Source organism: Nematolebias whitei, chromosome 23, assembly GCF_014905685.2.
Source record: "Nematolebias whitei isolate Nwh7 chromosome 23, NemWhi1, whole genome shotgun sequence".
In the NCBI taxonomy this organism is placed as follows: Eukaryota; Metazoa; Chordata; class Actinopteri; order Cyprinodontiformes; family Rivulidae; genus Nematolebias; species Nematolebias whitei.
This window is the reverse complement of record NC_056520.1, coordinates 21,078,403-21,096,174: the sequence shown is the minus strand read 5'-3', so window position 1 is coordinate 21,096,174 and position 17,772 is coordinate 21,078,403. Positions and strand designations below refer to the sequence as shown.

General features: G+C 38.4%; 1 protein-coding gene across 1 annotated transcript in view; it reads left to right on the top strand.

Moving 5' to 3' along the window:
- The first annotated feature begins 1,492 nt into the window (after positions 1 to 1,492).
- Positions 1,493 to 17,772, top strand: part of mrps9 (mitochondrial ribosomal protein S9) — a 29,416-nt gene continuing 13,136 nt past the window's right edge. Inside the window, exons 1-5 of the mRNA XM_037696551.1 lie at positions 1,493 to 1,619; positions 1,914 to 2,081; positions 15,512 to 15,574; positions 15,775 to 15,805; positions 15,877 to 15,956. Coding sequence (XP_037552479.1) covers positions 1,524 to 1,619; positions 1,914 to 2,081; positions 15,512 to 15,574; positions 15,775 to 15,805; positions 15,877 to 15,956 — 438 coding nt within the window. The 5' untranslated portion in view covers positions 1,493 to 1,523. The remainder of the gene's footprint in view (positions 1,620 to 1,913; positions 2,082 to 15,511; positions 15,575 to 15,774; positions 15,806 to 15,876; positions 15,957 to 17,772) is intronic.

Sequence of the window (17,772 nt, the reverse complement as noted above, 5' to 3'; positions counted from 1 at the left end):
AGAAAAGCTTTGCAGAGAGTGGTGAAGGCTGCACAGAAGTCTGTCGGAATCAGCCTCCCCACCATCACAGACATCTACACCTCCAGATGCAGGAAGAGGGCCACCTGCATCATGAAGGACCCCACTCACCCAGCACACACACTTTTTGCCCCACTCCCCTCAGGAAGGAGGTTAAGGAGCATTAAGTGTAGAACCACTAGACTGAGGAACAGCTTCTACCCTGAGGCTGTTAGACTCATGAATCTCTAACTAGAATAATCACTGTGAAAAACCATATCATGTTGCTGCTGATCTGTTTCATGTTGCTGCTGATCTGTTTCAGTGTTGATGTGTTCATGCGTGCACATCTGCTCACAGACTCATGTTCATGTTTGTGCTGATGTTCAATGTTTTATGTTATGAGTGCTTAGTGTATATTTAGTTGATGTTTTTCTTAGTTCATATCTTAGATGTTATTACTGTTTTTCTTATACATTTTATTGTTGGATGTAACTGGGACCTTGTGTACATAATTTTGCTCCACCACATGTACCACATGAGGTGCGAATGACAATAAAGAAACTCTGACTCTGACTCTGACTCTGATTAGTACTACTATTAAGTATGCAGAAATAAACAAAGTCCATGCTCAATAATCCAGGTATACAATCCAACAATTTTCAGTTCAGATGACCTGACTGAAAATTGTTGGATTGCATATCTGGATTATTGAGCATGGACTTTGTTGGTTTTGAACCAGTTTGACATGACTGTCGACGAGGAAGAGGGCCAGCACCAGAGGAGGGGGCGTGCCAAAGAGACCATCTTAGCACCAACAGAACTGGTTTGTTCCACTTTGGAGTAAGCTGTTGGGGGAAGAATCAGTTTTGTGCTGTATGTTCCCTTGACTGATGAAGCCTTCTGGATGGAAGGTGAAACGTTTTAGCACACAAAAAAAAAAAAGAAACTGTCCAGATGACTTGACTGAAAATTTTTGGGTATGCAGAAATAGTTAGATTCTAAAAAGTAAAAAATGTGAAAATAATGGAAATTTTGAGAACAATTAATCAAAAAATTTAAAATACATTTGCATCACATAATATAAGCTTCTGAATATCCCCCTGGATATAAGACAATTTAATGGGACTGAATTGGGATTTTTTTTTATTTATACTGTTTGCTGTAAAGTTATGTTTTAAATACGAACTTAATTCATAATAAAAAGCTGTTTGAAATCTGAACATTTGAAAGAATTGGTTCTAGTAAAAGATGACATGAACCATGAACAAATGGAAAATAGGGCATATTACAATTATACTATTGAATGTTTCTGTTGTTTTATGCAAGCTGTCATAAATGTTTAAATTTTTAACCTAAATTCTATAAAACAGTTATTTTGGATTTTCCAATGCTTTATTTCAAAATATATAAAATTCCACGTTAATAAAATATTTAAATGAAATAAAATCTATTTTAGCATTTATATTTAATGAACGGAAGAAGCATTGCTTACTTCCGCTGTGACGTCATCACGGTTAGCAAAAATGGCTGCGCTCTGTGTGCGTGTTGTTGGATCGTTTCTAGGAAAATGTGTAAACTGCTCGAGTTTAAACCCAACCACTCTGCAATTGAGCCGACAGGTAAAGAAAAAATATATGACTCTTAAAATAGCCAGTCTGTCTCTTTAGCTAAATGGAAATATATTTAAATAACAAAAATACCTACGCCCTTGACTTAGCATTTTTCGCTATCCGAAACTGGCTCGACGGATGTTTAATTTTAAAACTAACCAACGTCAGAGTTTGTTGGGACAACACTTCTGATAGTTTTGTCGTCTTTATTTAAATGTTTGAGCTCTTTGCTACATTTCGGCTGTTGTTTGTTCGTCCAAATATTCATACAACTTGGGCAAATTATGCCCCATGCCTCTTTAGATATGCGTGAGCTCTGCTCTCAGCAAGAACAACGTGACGATTCCAAAACCCGAGAAGTTCACGCCGGAGTTCATCCAGAAGCAGATCGAAGAGTTTGAAATTGGTAAGCGGCACCTGGCTAACATGATGGGAGAGGATCCAGAAAACTTCACTCAGGAAGACATAGATGTAAGTTCAACTATCTTGCTAAAAACTGCTTTATTCCCACACATTAATATTCAACTACTAACCACGTGTGAATGTTTATGTTCACACTATTGTGATCCATTTTTCTTCTGTACGTTTTTCAGCATCTTTCTTGTTCCACAACTTTTGTGCTATTTCAACAAAACATACATCAAAATGTTCAGCTCTTTCAAGACAATCCTGCTCTGACTTTTGGTATTGGTGCAACTTTAGCTTTTTGAAATATTTAGCCTTTTCTGCATATTTTTTGCTCATAGAAAATGAATTGAGCTCATTTTACATGCTTCAAATCTTTAGATCTGTTTACAACATTTTACTGCTCCTTTCACATTTTGTTCTGGTTCAGCTAACTTGTGCAAATTTAAAACTTATTCTTTTGCTACTTTCAGCTAATTTTAGCAGGTTTTTTCAGCTGTTTTGTGCTCCTTTCAGATTCTTTCTGCCAACTACAACATTTTTGTGCTTCTTGTAACTTCTTTCTGCTAATTTCAGCTTGTTATGCTCCTTTCAGCTTATTTCAGCAAGTTGCAGCTTTTTCTGTTATTTCAGCTACTATTTAACTGTTTTATGCTAGTTTTAGCATTTTTAATTCCACATTTTTTGCACTCATTTCAACTTTTTCAGCCTAATTCTGCAAAAATATGTGCACTCTCCACTTCTGGTAATTTCAGCTTTCTGTTTTTTTTTAGCTACTTTTTAGTAAAAAATTTTTGCTAATTTCAGCTGTTTTCAGGTTATTTCTACTTTGCTCATTTCTGCTTCTTTAAGCCTAATTGGGCAAACACGTATTATTTCAGCTTTCTTTAGCTAATTTAAGCTTGTTCTATTTTTTTCAGTCACCTTTTTAGAAAATTTTAAGCGAATTTCAGCTGTTTTGAGATAAATTCAAGTTTTTCTTGGTAATTTCTGCTACTTTCAGCCTAACTTCTTTCTGCTGATTTCATCTTGTTTTGCTCCTTTCAGCTAGTTTCAGCTTTTTTTGCTATTTCAACTACTATTTAGCTGTTTTATGCAAATTTTAGTTTTTTCAGCTAATTCCACATTTTTTAGCTAATTTCAACTCTTTCCACTTCCTGCTCATAGGTTAAGCTTCTTTCTACCTTTTCGGCTACTTTTTAGTTGCTTTTTTTTTTTTTTTTTTGGTTGCTAATTTTAGCGTTTTTAGCTGATTTTAAATTTTTATGCTCATTTCTGCTTATTTAAACCTAATTCAGCAAATATATGTTCTTTCTGCTTTCTTCTGCTTATTTAGGCTTGTTCTTACATTTCAGCATGTTTTTAGCTAATTTCAGCTGTTTTATGGAAGTTCTTCTGCAATAAGCATTCACACTGCATTTTTGCAGGAAATGCAATTTCTCTAGTTAATAATAATTTAGTTTATTGTTTACCCATTCCTTCTTTTACTTCATGGGTAGATAATAAGTATTTTGAAGAAACAGTCCCATTTAAATTCTATGTAAAATTAAAAGGAGCCAAAACGATTTTTTTAAATAGTTTAATGTTAAAGAGCATCTTTCATTTTAAAGGTACTCATAGGAAGTATGAAACCAGACATAAAAAGTGTTATTTTAAACTGTACCCAATGGTGCAGTTTGAAAGATATTACTTGTGTAGTTTTCCAGATATACTGATTTGCAATTAAGAAATGTGGGTACGCACTCAGTGTAAATAAAGCACTCAACAGAATTAGTCAAAAACCATGTGAAAGAACTGGACCGATGTAGAATCAGAGTGGTTGTTTAGGTGGAAATGTCAGACTGAATATGCTCCTAAAATAAAAGAGAATAATTGAGTAAGACGACTAACGTCATAAAGACAGATCTCTACAATCAAATACACGTACATTTTGCAAAACATCTTCTAGACTGATGCATTTAATGTGCTATCTTTTATGTGCATATTTTATGAAGCATAAATTTGAACCAGTACATCAAAATGTTTTTGAAATTCTTCACCCCGTATTGCTCTTTCATGGTCCTCATGATTGTAAAACTATTTTTAGTCTCTTCAACGTAATGGTACTTTTTCCAGCTATTTAACTGTCAATAATGGTCCAACATTTTTCAGTCAGGTCATCTGGACAGTTACTTGTTTTTGTTGAGCATGGACTTTGTTGTCAATAATGGTGTACCACAAGGCTCAGTCTTAGGACCCACCCTCTTCACAATCTACATAATGTAGGTAACATTTCTATGAAGCATTGCAGATCAGAATCAGCTTTATTATCATTGCACCGAGATACGAGAACATGTCCGTTAGGAATGCGCGATATAAACTGTATACGGTAGAAACGATAGAAATTTAGCCTACGATAGAGATCTGTCTTCTACCGGCTAACCGCAGTAATGCTGTGTCTGAAGTAAAATCAGAGTTGTCAGATTGTTCCTTTTTTTTGTTGGAAACTGTGCGCAAGTGGCGTTTACGTCTTTTCTTCGAGGGCTAAGTAGCAAAGCTACAAGCTAACTACAGCCAGCTTGCCGTAGTGTTGCCGGATTCTGACGCATGCGCAAAACGCTGTGTTTCGTCAAAAGTTTTTTTTTTTCTCCATCGAAAGTTAAAGTAAGCGTTGGTCAGCTTTAGAGAAACCTGCTCTCTGATCTGTGAAAAGAATGCTGTGTTGTGTGATTTTACTGCGAGACCCTCTGGTCAAAGCCACAGACTCATTTTGTGTCAGCTCTCCTTAAAGCAGGAGGCGCCCACTAGAGGTTTGGAGGGTGAAGTGTTTTCAGTTGCTGCTCTGTTGCTGTTCATTTATTAAGTGAGACTGGAAACTGTTAAGAGTTAACAACATATTCTTTTGTTTAAAACATATGGATAAAACTACATTTGATATCTTTTGCACTGTTTTGCACTACAATAAAGAAGCCTAATACTTTATTTGTTTATTATTTAAAAACTCTCTGGACCTAGTAGTGGAATTTTCTTAATTCAAAATATATGATGGCAAAAGGACACCCTATGCTTTTTTTTTAGCAAGTTTTGTGCCAAAAACATATCGTGATATATATCGTTATTGCCACCCTTTACAATACAAATTGTGATGTGAATTTTATGCCATATCGCACATTCCTAATGTCCATACAGTCGTCCGTAAGACAGAATGCTTTTTTTTTTTTTTTTTTTTTTGATAAAAAAAGGGACAAAGCCAAGAGGAGAGGAGTAGTGGCATTACAAAAAAGATCTCTTCACACCGTGTCCTAATGGAACACGATTTAAGACATCAAAAAACTGCCAGCTAAAGCACATTTATGAACATGTTACATATGCATTTACAAACAAGGCGGTCTATGAAGCACTAACAGATAGTTCATTGTCCTGATAAGATGGGGGGTCAGCTGGCACAGTTCTAGTAGGACTCCACAGAAGTGTGTGTGTGTGTGTGGGTGGGGGGGGGGGGGGGGTTGCGATAGACAAAGCTTTTCCTTAGTTTACACATTTCCCAGGAGAAATTGATAAGTCGGCCTGTTCCGAGGCCAACTGGGGAGAGATTCATATAACCACAATTGTTGATTTATTCAGGCAGACTATTTTTCCTTGTAAGACTTGAGTTTGTACTGATAACGTTCCATGGTCCAAAATGGCCAGATTAGGGTGCATTCCACTGGTTGGTGCTTATGAGCCTTTTCAAGATGGTTTTCCATCCTGTCGAGTCCCAAAGCTGCAGGTGGCCTGCGATTCAAATCACTTCCAACTTAGTTTCGCTCGTAAATCCGCTGATTTTGAGTCCTCCAGCACGAACCAGACCTTCACATAGACAGCAGCCTGTCGAGGTCCAGATTAGCTGCGACCATCTTTTTTGTATGTTGATAAACCAGGATCCAGACTATTCCAACAACAGGAAACCTGTTATCATAAATCCAATTATATGCAATTTTGGCGTCCTCGGTCGATAGCAGAGGTAGACACATCACTCCCTGAGATATATCCAGCTGCATGCGTGTCGTCCGAGCAGATGAGGGTTCCGGACAGTGTTGCGTTGTTGAAAAAATTTTGCGATATACGTCGAAAGTCCAGTTGGTCAGATCCAAAACAGTCGTTTCCATTTCGGGAGATGTGTAAAAATAGGAGCTGCTCCGATACACAGACGGAAAGCAAAAAAAGCAGGAGGAGAACAGGGAGCGGGGAGAATGCGCGCGCCTCGTTAGCGAGCTAGTGACGAAAAAAACTATTAATATTTGATCAAAGAAGTACTGGAATAAATTGGAGTTGAAACAACCTCCACAAATACAAATATTAACCATATTGTTCTCAACGTTTATTAAATGAATAAATAAAAGTACAAGGGTGAAAATCAGCATTTATCATTTATGTGACCTAAAATTGGTGTTTTTTTATTGTTTTAACTTGCCAGGTTTTGGGAAAATAAAGAGAATCTTTTTTTTTCTCTCTCTCTTTTTTTGAGTCTTTTGGGCATTCGTGCTGCTGTTCGACGTAATGTTTTTATGCTACTAGTATATTTAGTTGACGTTTTTCTTAGTTCATATCTTAGATCTTATTACTGTTTTTATTTTACATTATAATTTTGGATGTAACTGGGACCCTGTGTACACAATTTCGTTCCACCACATGCACCACATGGAGTGCGAACGACAAATAAAGAATCTTGATTCCTTTAAACCTTGAATCCTTGAAAAAGCATAAATATGCATTTTAAGGTGCGGTGTAGGCTGTTATTTTATACACGCTGATTTCTCTGTTACTTTTAAGGCTGCTGATCAACTCCTGTCCCTATATACACCAAAATTATTAAGAAAATTCAGACTTACACTGACGTCAATTGGGTCTTTGTTTTGTTTTAAATTTTGTTTAGTTTGAAGGATTTGTGTTTAAAATTTTCAATTATCTAGAAAATAATTCAATATTCCCAGGTCTGAAAAGGCTGCCAGAATTGATCTGCGTTCCTGCTGAGTGGTTAAAGCTAAATAACTCTTAATTAAAGAATTTTAAAATTTTTACTTTTACATGCGTATTTTTTTTAAACACTGGTTTTAGTACATCATTCCAAGTCAGCAGGCTTCTTAACTTATCAGCTGTGGTTTTATTTGGCTTCACTGGAACAATGAGAACTACATGCATCTAAATATTTTTAATTGGGGTACTGCACTGTGAGCCGCAAGAGTGGGCACAGCTAATTCATCTCTAATTGACTGCAGTGTTGCTCTGTAACTAACAGGTTAAAAGAAACAAGGCTGCTGTTGTTCATCTGTTGATTGAAGAACTGGTTGAGTTTATTTAATAATGTTTATGAAGCATTCACACTGTTGTGATCCATTTTTCTTCCGTACGTTTTTCGCCGTCTTTCTCGTCCCACAATTTTTGTGCTAATTCAGCTATTTCAGTCAAAATGTTCAGCTCATTCAGGACAACCCTGCTATGACATTTGGTATTGGTGCAACTTTAGCTTTTTGAAATATTTAGCCTTTTTTGCCATTTTTTTTAGTCTCAGAAAATGAATTAATCTCATTTTACATCCTTCAAATCTTTAGATCTGTTTACAACCTTTTACTGCTCCTTTCACATTTTGTTCTGATTCGGCTTCTTTCAGCTTCCTTGTGCAAATTTAAACTTTTTTTCAGCCACTTTCAGCTAATGTCAGCTGTTTTCTGCTCCTCTCAGATTCTTTATGCTAACTACAGCTTTTTTGTGCGTCTCCTAACTTCTTTCTGCTAGTTTTAGCTTGTTATACTCCCTTCAGCTTTTTTCTGCAAGTTTCAGGTTCTTCTGCAATTTCAGCTACTACGGTACTTGGATGTTTTATGCTAATTTCTGCTAAATCTACATTTTTTTGCACTCATTTGAACTTTTTTTAGCCTACTTCAGCAAAATTGTGCTTGCTCCTCTTCCTTCCTGTAATTTAAGCTTTTTTCTACCCTTTTAGCTACTATTCAGCTGCTTTTTGGCAAATTTCTACTTTTTTTTTCAGATAATTTCCACTTGTGCTCATTTCTGCTTCTTTCAGCCTAATTGGGCACAATTGTGCTCTCTCCACTTTCTTATGGTATTTTAAGCTTCTTTCTGTCTTTTCAGCTTTTTTCAGCAATTCTTTAGGTAATTTAAACTTTTTTAGCTGATTTACTAATGTTGTGCTCATTCCTGCTTATTTAAACCTATTTCAGCAAATACATGTTCTTTCTGCTTTCTTCAGCTAGCTTAGGCTTGTTCTTCCATTTTAGCTACATTTCAGCATGTTTTAGCTAATTTCAGCTGTTTTTCAGCAATTCTTCAGCAATAAGCATTCACACTGCATTTTTGCAGGAAATGCAATTTCTCTAGTTGTTCTTCAGATCAAGCCTCTCTCTATTTGTGGGATTGATGTAGAAATTCTGCAACTCCGTCTCAGTTTGACTGAACGATCGAGCCTCGTCGTGTTTCGATTTGTGACGCAGGTAAATTTGATACGTGATGTTTTCTGACTCACTGAGTGTTTGGAGTCTTTCTCAGACATTTTGATCCCTGGTGACACAGTCAGGGTTTATTCAAACCTTGATTTTTTTGGCTTTCTTATCCCCTGGTGACGTTTTAGTGCTTTTCTTCTGTTTTATTAATGTGCACAGAAGACATTTAACGGCAAAAGTTGGTTTCTTTTTGACTCATTGGATTGTTGATCATCATCAGAAGCAGCCAGCAGGTGTGGCCACCTCGGGCTAATTCACTGCATCATTGATATTAGTAACACCCTCGGAACGCGCACCGTATTTAGGATTTTTGGCCAAATTTCAGCCCGCTCTGCTCCAACCATTTAGCTTGATTTCCCACTCGTCCTTCGCTGCCGTTCCCTTGCGGCTCCTCCCAAATAATGAAGAGAGCTGTTAGCGTCGGGCTGTGAAAACCGAAGCGACGGCCAGCAGTCCAAACCTGGATGTTTGGAGGCAGAGGGAAAAATTGGAGAAGACTGGAGGGCTGTGACGTGTGGCTCTTGATAAATCCCTGTGCTCTGCTTTGGAGTCCAGGCTCCTCCGGTGTGACGGCGATAAAGACCTGGGAAAAATCAAAAGGATGTTTACAGCCCCAGGGGAGGAAATAATCGCCATAAACAGACACACAAACACCTAAAAATACATCTTTAAAGCTTTAAAAAAAATTAAACCAGGAATTTTGTTACCTGTTACGCATTTAAAATGCATTAAAAAATGTTTTTCTGCACTAAATTAGCAGTAATTTATAGGGGTGCACCGATTGCAGTTTTCTGGCCGATCACTGATCTCTGAAAAGCCTGACCTGCCGATTACCAATTTTGTTTGATAACTGACACTGTCAGGTGTTATAAGGTCACAATGCACCTTCAATTCTCCAATCTTATTTTATTGAAAAACATACCCTTGAACAATATCTTAGAAACAATACAAACTTGTTTTAACTGACCGTGAGATAGTGCTCTGAAATATAAATGAAGTTTAGTCAATTGTTGTTAAACTACAAAAAAAATTGGTAAAATCGGTTTCTCGTGTGCGGTTGTGGCTGAGTGGTTAGAGCAGTCGTCCTCCAATGCAAGAGTTGGGGGGTTCGAATCCACCAGCAGTCACATGCCGACATGTCCCTGGGCAAGACACTGAACCCTCATTGCCTCCGATGTGTGTCTTGTCGGTTTATGAATGCGATAAAGCTCTGATTAGTCTCTTTAGAATGCTTTGTTTAATTATCTTTGTATGGATCTAGAGTGCTGTATGAATGGGTAAATGAGGACACAGATTGTAGTGTAAAGAGCTTTGAGTGTCTTGATAAGATAGAAAAGGGCTATACAAGTACAGTCCATTTACCATGTAAGTATCGGCTAATCTCCCCAAAATTAAGGAAATCAGGGCCAATAAGGTGCACCCCTAGTAATATATTTACTCAGCACACAGTTTCAAGCCTCATTTGGGGTCTGATGAATTATTTTTAGTGTCCACCGGCTTTTCCAGCGATCAAAGGAAGTTTTTCAACACCGCACAGATAAATGAGGTATATTGTTTTACTTTTGCAGCACGGTGGTGCAACTGGTAGAGCTGCTGCCTCTCAGCGAGCAGGTCCCTGGTTCAAATCCCCGTCCAGGGGCCTTTCTGGGTGGAGTTTGCATGTTCTCTCCGTGCATGCGTGGGTTTTTTCCGGGTACTCCGGTTTCCTCCCACAGACCAAAAACAGGCATGTTAGGCTGATTGGTAACTCTTAAATTGTCCCTGGGTGTGAGAGTGAATGGTTGTTTGTCTCCATGTGTCCCTGTGATGGACTTGCGACCCATCCAGGGTGTACCCCACCCCTCGCACATTGATTGCTGGACATGGGCACCGGCGACCCCTGTGACCCAAAATGGAAGAAGCGGGTAAAGGTAATTGATGGATGGATGTTTTACTTTTGTTCTTTGGTCCAGGATAAAATGATGCAAGTTGGGCACAAAATTGCTGAATAATTTCTAAATGTAAATCAGTTGGGTGAATTAGGGATGCACCGATCCACATTTTTTCTACTTCCGATCCAATCTAGATGTCTAAATCTGAATATCTGTCGATACATATACTATTGCGATACCGTTCCGATATCATCATCGTTATTGGTTTTATATGAGGCTGTAATAAACTCTTCTACAGGCAAGTAAGTATAAGGTAAGGTTAGGAGGTTAAGCTATATCTTGGCTGCAAGTATTCAATCAAGCTGCGAAATCCTTTTGTTTTCTACAACTGATAGCGGTTGGTCATCAAGTACAATGAAGTTCAGCAACTTCTCGGTAATCCCTTTAGCTTTCACGTTGTCCAGAGGAAGTTTACCTTACTTTTGGAATGACTCCAGAAGCGATTTCTGCCGGCTCCTTTCATCTTTCTCCCACCTGGCTAAACAATCCTTGTGCTCTTTAATGTGGTGCTTTTTCAAATGTTTACGTTTGTTGTATTGTAGGTCGCGATGAAGCTTCCCCCTCTCGGTACAGCGGCTTTGCAAACATTGCACGTTGCTGTCTTGTTTTGCAGTGTTTCTAGTGTAAAATACTTCCACACAGCGGACATGTTGCTATGAAAAGTTGGTTAGCAACAGTGCTGCTCAGTCCTCAATGCTCACTTTTAAGCTGGCTGCAAACTATGAAATGGATTTCCTGAAAGTGAGTTGGGTCTTATTACTCTGGGTTTCATGAGACACACCTCTGTTCAGGAAATCCATTCCACAGTTTGAAGCCAACTTGCAGAGCAGCCAGCAGGGAATCACATGAGGAGTCATTTCAGCAGACATGGACATTGTATCATGGATCGGAAAGCTCTGCAGGTTGGATCGGAAAATTCAGATGCGTGGATTATGCTGGTATCGGAACCCATTACCGGTACTGGATTGGATTGGCGCCATCCCTAGTGTGAATGTTTATGAAGCATTCACACAATTGTGACCCATTTTTCTTCTGTACGTTTTTCGGTGCCGTTCTCATCCCTCGGTTTTGAAGCTATTTCAACAAATCATCTATCAAAACGTTCAGCTCCTTCAGGACAATCCTATTATGACTTTTGGTGCAACTTTGCCTTTTTGAAATATTTAGCCTTTTCTGACATTTTTTCCTCATAGAAAATGAATTGAGCTCATTTAACATCTTTCAGGTCTTTAGATCTGTTTACAACTTTTTATGAATTGGTTTAGAATCGAGTCCAAATCTGGATGAAAAAATTCCTGATGGGCTACGGAAACGGCTCCGGACCTTCGGAACACGTCTGCGCTTGGAAGTCCTCGTGGCTGGCTACCAGGTCTCAAGATTCCCCAATGGGTCTGGAGTAGAGCTGTCATTTTTAACCAGGGCCCGAAGCCCAACCCGACCCACATTCAGGCCGGATCGGGCCATAATAATGTGCTGGATGAGCGGGCTGGGTTAGTGTCAGGCTTTTGATTGCATTAGCGGATCAGCTGCGATCCAATTATATGGCAACATGGCTTGCCATAAAATCCAATTATATGGCAACATGGTTTACTATACATTCACCGGCCGCATACAGCCATTTCACCACGAGCTGACCAGCCTTGAAAGAGGTAAAATAATGTTCAGTTAAGCTTCAGATGGCCTACCGGTAGGCTACTGCCAGGAAGCGATCCATCGCCCAAATGGACGTTGAGTCGCTGCACTCAGCGGACGCATGCAGCCGATGACCCAAACAGGTGAGATCCCAAAGCAGACATGTCAGATCAGGGTTCTTGTCAGAATGCAGGCAGAAACGGGGCTTTATTGCTCTTTGACGGCCATGAAAGGACAAACACCCCCTCAGCTCCGATCTTCTGTCCCTTTCATTCAGCCACGTGTCACCGCGGTAAAGTTAGTTTTACGTTGGACATTCGAGCTCTGTGGCTTCAGTGGTGTTTTCCTCTTGTTCGATCCGATGCAGGCGGTCTGATTTCGGTCAGCCAAACTCGAATGAGAGGAACACACCTCTGAAGCCACGGAGCTCAAATGTCCAACATCCAACGTAAAACTAACTTTACCGCTGTCCCGCACGTCCACCGACCCTTAATAACTGTAAGCAGTCAAACCTTAATTAAAAATGGTGGGGGGGGGGGGGGTTCAGGCCTGTAATTACTGTTAATTCATCGGGTCGGTTGTGGTTCGAACGGACTGGGGCCGTGTCGGATCTGATTTTTTTTTGGACCCAAATGCAACTCTAGTCTGGAGGTCTGGTTCTGCTCCGGTTCTGGTCCAGTTCTGTGGGTTCAGCGTGCCTTCTCTGCATCCGCTGGGCGCCAGTCAGATCAAAACTTTACCTCTGGTTTTTTTCAGCAGAACGAAACGGGGCTTCTGGATTGGGCCCTGTTGCCTTCTGGGAAATGTGGTCGTTATGAGCGGGAATATAGTGGAGGCTTACTGAGAGTATAAAATGGCGGTGCCTGTCCGAAGTTTTTTTTTAAACGTTTTACAGTACAGTACTGTCCCAATCACGTGAGTAATATTAAAGATGACAATCATGTGTCCTGTATAATTTGACTTTCGGTACAATATTATGGACTGAACGTCCACAAAACTGCGATAGAGCGAGTCCGCTAAAGTCAAACCGCGAAGTGGTGAGGGTCTACTGTAACTGGGCGAGTGTAAAAGTCTTTTTAGCCACATCTTCCATCACGTTCGATTATTTCCTGACGCAGCTGAGCTTCTCTCTGCTCAGTTCTCCTTCTTTCCTCCTCTGTCGCTCCATCTTTGCTCCTGTGGGACCTCCCATATTGTCTCTGCTCTCTCTCGAGACAAACAGGCGTTCGTCTGTTTTCCACTTTGCCCTTTTTTGAAATTCACCCTTTAACTTCTACTCACTCCTTCCTCCTCCAGTCTCCCACACAGTCACAATTACTTTTTTTTTCTCCCCCCTCAACCGAGCTCTTTTTCTTCCTGCTTTCCGTCGTTTTGACAACCTTAAAGGCAGCAACCTGCTTCCTGCGAGCTGCACCTGCTGCCTCACTAATTGAGCCGACAGAGGAGGAGGAATAAAAAGGGGACGAGGAAAAGAGGGATGAACAGGCTGTCAGGACGAGTGTGGCGGGGGCCAACACACTTCTCTTCTCACACACTCATTTGCAGGGCCATCTGTAGCCCTGCTAACACACACACACAGTGAGGGGGATGAACTCGGAGTGAACTGTTGGACGTCCACGCTGTCCTCCGCTCGCTGTCAACAACGCCAGAAACTTGTGTCTTTTCCTGCTTCTTTGTCCCCTCTAACGTCACGGCAACACGAGCGTCTCACCCGCCTTCCCTCGAACCCGCGAGCAGCTTGCGCCTCGTCCCCGTCACTGTCAGCGCCGTCCTCCAGTGTGACCCGAGTCGTTTGGACACATTGTCGTGAAATCTCAAACTGCCAACTCGGTTTTAGTATTTATTTATTCTGTGAATGTTTATGAAGCTTTCACACTTTTGTGATCCATTTTTTCTTCCGTACATTTTTCAGCGTGTTTCTCTTCCTGCAGTTTTCAAGCTATTTCAACAAATCATATCAGAATATTCGGCTCTTTCAGGACAAGCCTGCTATGACTTTTGGTATTGGTGCAACTTTTGCTTTTTGAAATATTTAGCCTTTTCTGCCATTTTTCTCTCATACAAAATGAATTGAGCTCGTTTTACCTCCTTCAAATCTTTAGATCTGTTTACAACCTTTTACTGCTCCTTTCATATTTTGTTCTGCTTCAGCTTCTTTCAGCTTCCTTGTGCAAATGTATCTTTTTTTTTTCAGCTACTTTCAGCTCATTTCAGCTGTTTTTTTTTTTTCAACTGTTTTGTTCTCCTTTCAGAATCTTTCTGCTAACTACATTTTTGTGCTTCTTGTACCTTTCTGCTTATTTCTGCAAGTTTCAGCTTTTTCTGCTATCTCGGTTACTATTTAGCTGTTTTATGCATATTTCAGCTTTATCAGCTAATTTCACATTTTTTGCACTCGTTTAAACTTTTAGCAGCCTTTCGTCAAAACTGGGCTCTCTTCACTTCCTTCTCATAACTTAAGCTTTTTTCTTCTTTTTAAGCTAATTTTCAGCTGTTGTTGTTGTTAATTTCCACTTTTTTTTGTTCATTTCTGCTTCTTTCAGCCAAATTGAAACAACTTGTTTCCGTTTTCTTCTGCTATATTAGGCTCGTTCTACATTTTCAGCTACCTTTTTAGCATTTTTAGTTAATTTTAGCCGTTTTCGAATAAATGCAAGTTTTTCTTGGTAATTCCTGTTACTTTCAGCTGAATTAACTTATTTCTGCTCATTTCATCTTCTTATGCTCCTTTCAGCTTTTTTCAGCTATTTTCAGCTTTTTGAGAAAACTTGTCTTCTTTCTGTTTTCATTGGCTAATTTAAGCTTGTTCTACATGTTCAGCTACCTTTTTTTTTTTTTAGCATTTTTAGCAAATTTTAGCTGTTTTCAAATAAATTCAAGTTTTTCTTGGTAATCCCTGCTACTTTCAGCCAGATTAACTTCTTTCTGCTCATTTTGTCTGTCTAAGCAGATCTCACTTGTAAATGAGTCTTAGAGGCTCCATGTGATTTATCTGTCTACATTAAGGTTGAATGAAAATTTCAGCTCGTTATGCCCCTTTCAGCTTTTTTCAGCTAATTGCAGCTTTTCTGCTATTTCAGCTACTATTCAACTATTTTTATGCAAATTTTAGCGTTTTCAGCAAATTCCACATTTTTTAGCACATTTCAGCTCTTTCTGCCTTTTTATCTACACTGTTTTTTTACTCATTAGCTAATTTTAGCTGATTTAACTTTTTAGCTGATTTCCTAAATTTTGTGTTAATTTCTGCCCATTTAAACTTTATTCAGCAAATGTATGTTATTTATGCTTTCTTCTACTAACTTAGGTTTGTTTTTCCATTTTGTCATGTTTCTTTTAGCTAATTTCAGCTGTTTTTCAGCAAGTTCTTCTGCAATAGGCATTCACACTGCATTTTTGCGAGAAATGCAATTTCTCTAGTTATTTATTTATATTTCTTGTTTCTCCCCTGTAGAAAAGCATCGAGTACCTCTTCCCGTCCGGCCTGTTTGTTAAGGAGGCTCATCCAGTCATGAAGGTGAGACTCTTGACTTCTTATAAACTTTTTAAATTGTCTGGTGGTAAACTTAAGCCACAACTTCATACTTTAGAAGGTATTTCTATTCTTGCTAAGTTACTTGTCTTCTACTCAAGAGATTTCTCTAAAAAGTATCTATGAATACTTTTAAAACCGTCAGTGCAGAAGTTGTTTAAACTGACATCTGTGTTTGTCCCCAGCATCCTGATCAAATCTTTCCCAAGCAGAAAGGTATGTGACGAAGGCCTTTTTGCGTTTCTGAATGTGAAGCCCGCAGCTAATTTTGTTCTGTAATCATAAAGCTATACAGTGGGGAGAAGACAAGCGACCTTTCCACTTCCTGTTTTACACCGGCAGGCCGTTGTACTACTCCCTCATGCACGTGAGTACAGCCAACAGGTGAACCCTCGCCTGCAACTTTTGCTTATTGTATTTAATTGTCCGAATGTTTAAAAAGCATTCACACTGTTGCGATACGTTTTTTTTTCTGTACGGTTTTCGCTGCGTTTCTTGTCCCACAGTTTTCAAGGCTGCTATTTCAACAAATCATAAATCAAAACGTTCAGCTCTTTCAGGACAATTCTGCTATGACTTTTGGTATTGGTGCAACTTTAGCTTTTTGAAATATTTAGCCTTTTCTGCCACTTTTTTTCCCTCATAGAAAATGAATTGAGCTTGTTTTACATCCTTCAAATCTTTAGATCTGTTTACAACCTTTTACTGCTCCTTTCACATTTTGTTCTGCTTCAGCTTCTTTCAGCTATCTTGTGCAAATTTAATCGTTTTAGCTTATTTCAGCTAATTTCAGTTGGTTTTTCAGCTGTTTTGTTCTCCTTTCAGATTCGATTCACTAACTACAACATTTTTGTGCTTGTAATTTAAGCTTTTTCAGCTAATTCCACATTTTTTGCATTCATTTAAACTTATTTCAGCCTAATTCAGCAAAAAATTTGCTCTCTCCACTTCCTTCTAGTAATTTCAGCTTCTTTCTGCGTTTTTAGCTACTTTTCAGCTGGGTTTTGTTGTGTGCTAATTTCAGCCTTTTTCAGATAATTTTCACTTTTTGTGCTCATCAAGTTTTTTATGGTAATCTCTGCTACTTTCACCCAAATTACTGGTAAATATTTCTGCTACTTTCAGCTTATGCTCCTTTCAGCTTTTTTAAATTTGTTTCAGCTTTTTCTGCTGTTTTAGGTTTTGTTTTTTTGTTTTTTTGCCGTTTTGTGCTAAATTTGTTTTTTTCAGCTAATACCACATTTTTGGAGCTCTTTTCAGCTCCTTCCATTTCCTCCTTGTAGTTTAAGCTTTTTTCTACATTTTCAGCTACTTTTCAGCTATTTTATTTTTTTTGTCCTTTATCCTTAATTTATTTGGAAAGAAATATCTGGCCTTTTTTTTTGTACAATGCTTTATTTTTAATTTTGCTTCAACGCACATTTGAGAAATTCTCATTGAAATTATTTAGTTATGTGCTGGTAAATGTGGCTTTTCAGTAGATCTGTAACAGTGTATGTAAATCAGTTGCTAATTAGAAAAAATGCATTTCCTGCAGAAAAAAATCAATGTAAATTCTTATTGTAGAAGAACTTGCTGAAAAGCAGTTGAAATTAGCTATTTAAAAAAAAACAGCTAAAATTTAGCTGAAATAGAAGAGCAAGCCTAAATAGCAGAAGAAAGTAGAAAGAACACATGTTTGCAGAATTATGTTTAAATAAGCAGAAATGAGCATAAAATCTGGGAAATCAGCTAAAAAGCTGAAATTAGCAAAAATAGCTGAAACAGCAGAAAGAAGCTTAACTGTCGAATGGAAATGGATAGAGCTGAAAAAGCGAAAAAGAGCTAACTGAAAAAGAGCTGAAAATGTGAAATTGACTGGAAAAGTTAAAAATAGGTAAAAACAGTTAATAGTTTTAAAAAGCTTAAACTTGCAGAAATAGGCTGAAAGGAGCATAAGCTGAAATTAGCAGAAAGACGTTACGGTAATTAGGCTGAAAGTAGAAGAAATAACCATGAAAAATTTGAATTTTTCTGAAAACAGTTGAAATTAGCTTAAACAATGCTAAAATCTAGCTGAACAGGTAGATCAAGCTGAAATTAGCAGAAGAAAGCAGAAAGATCATGTTTGCCAAAGCAAAACTGAACACAAAAATGTGAAAATTATCTGAAAAAAGCAGAAATTAGCAACAACAAAAAAAACA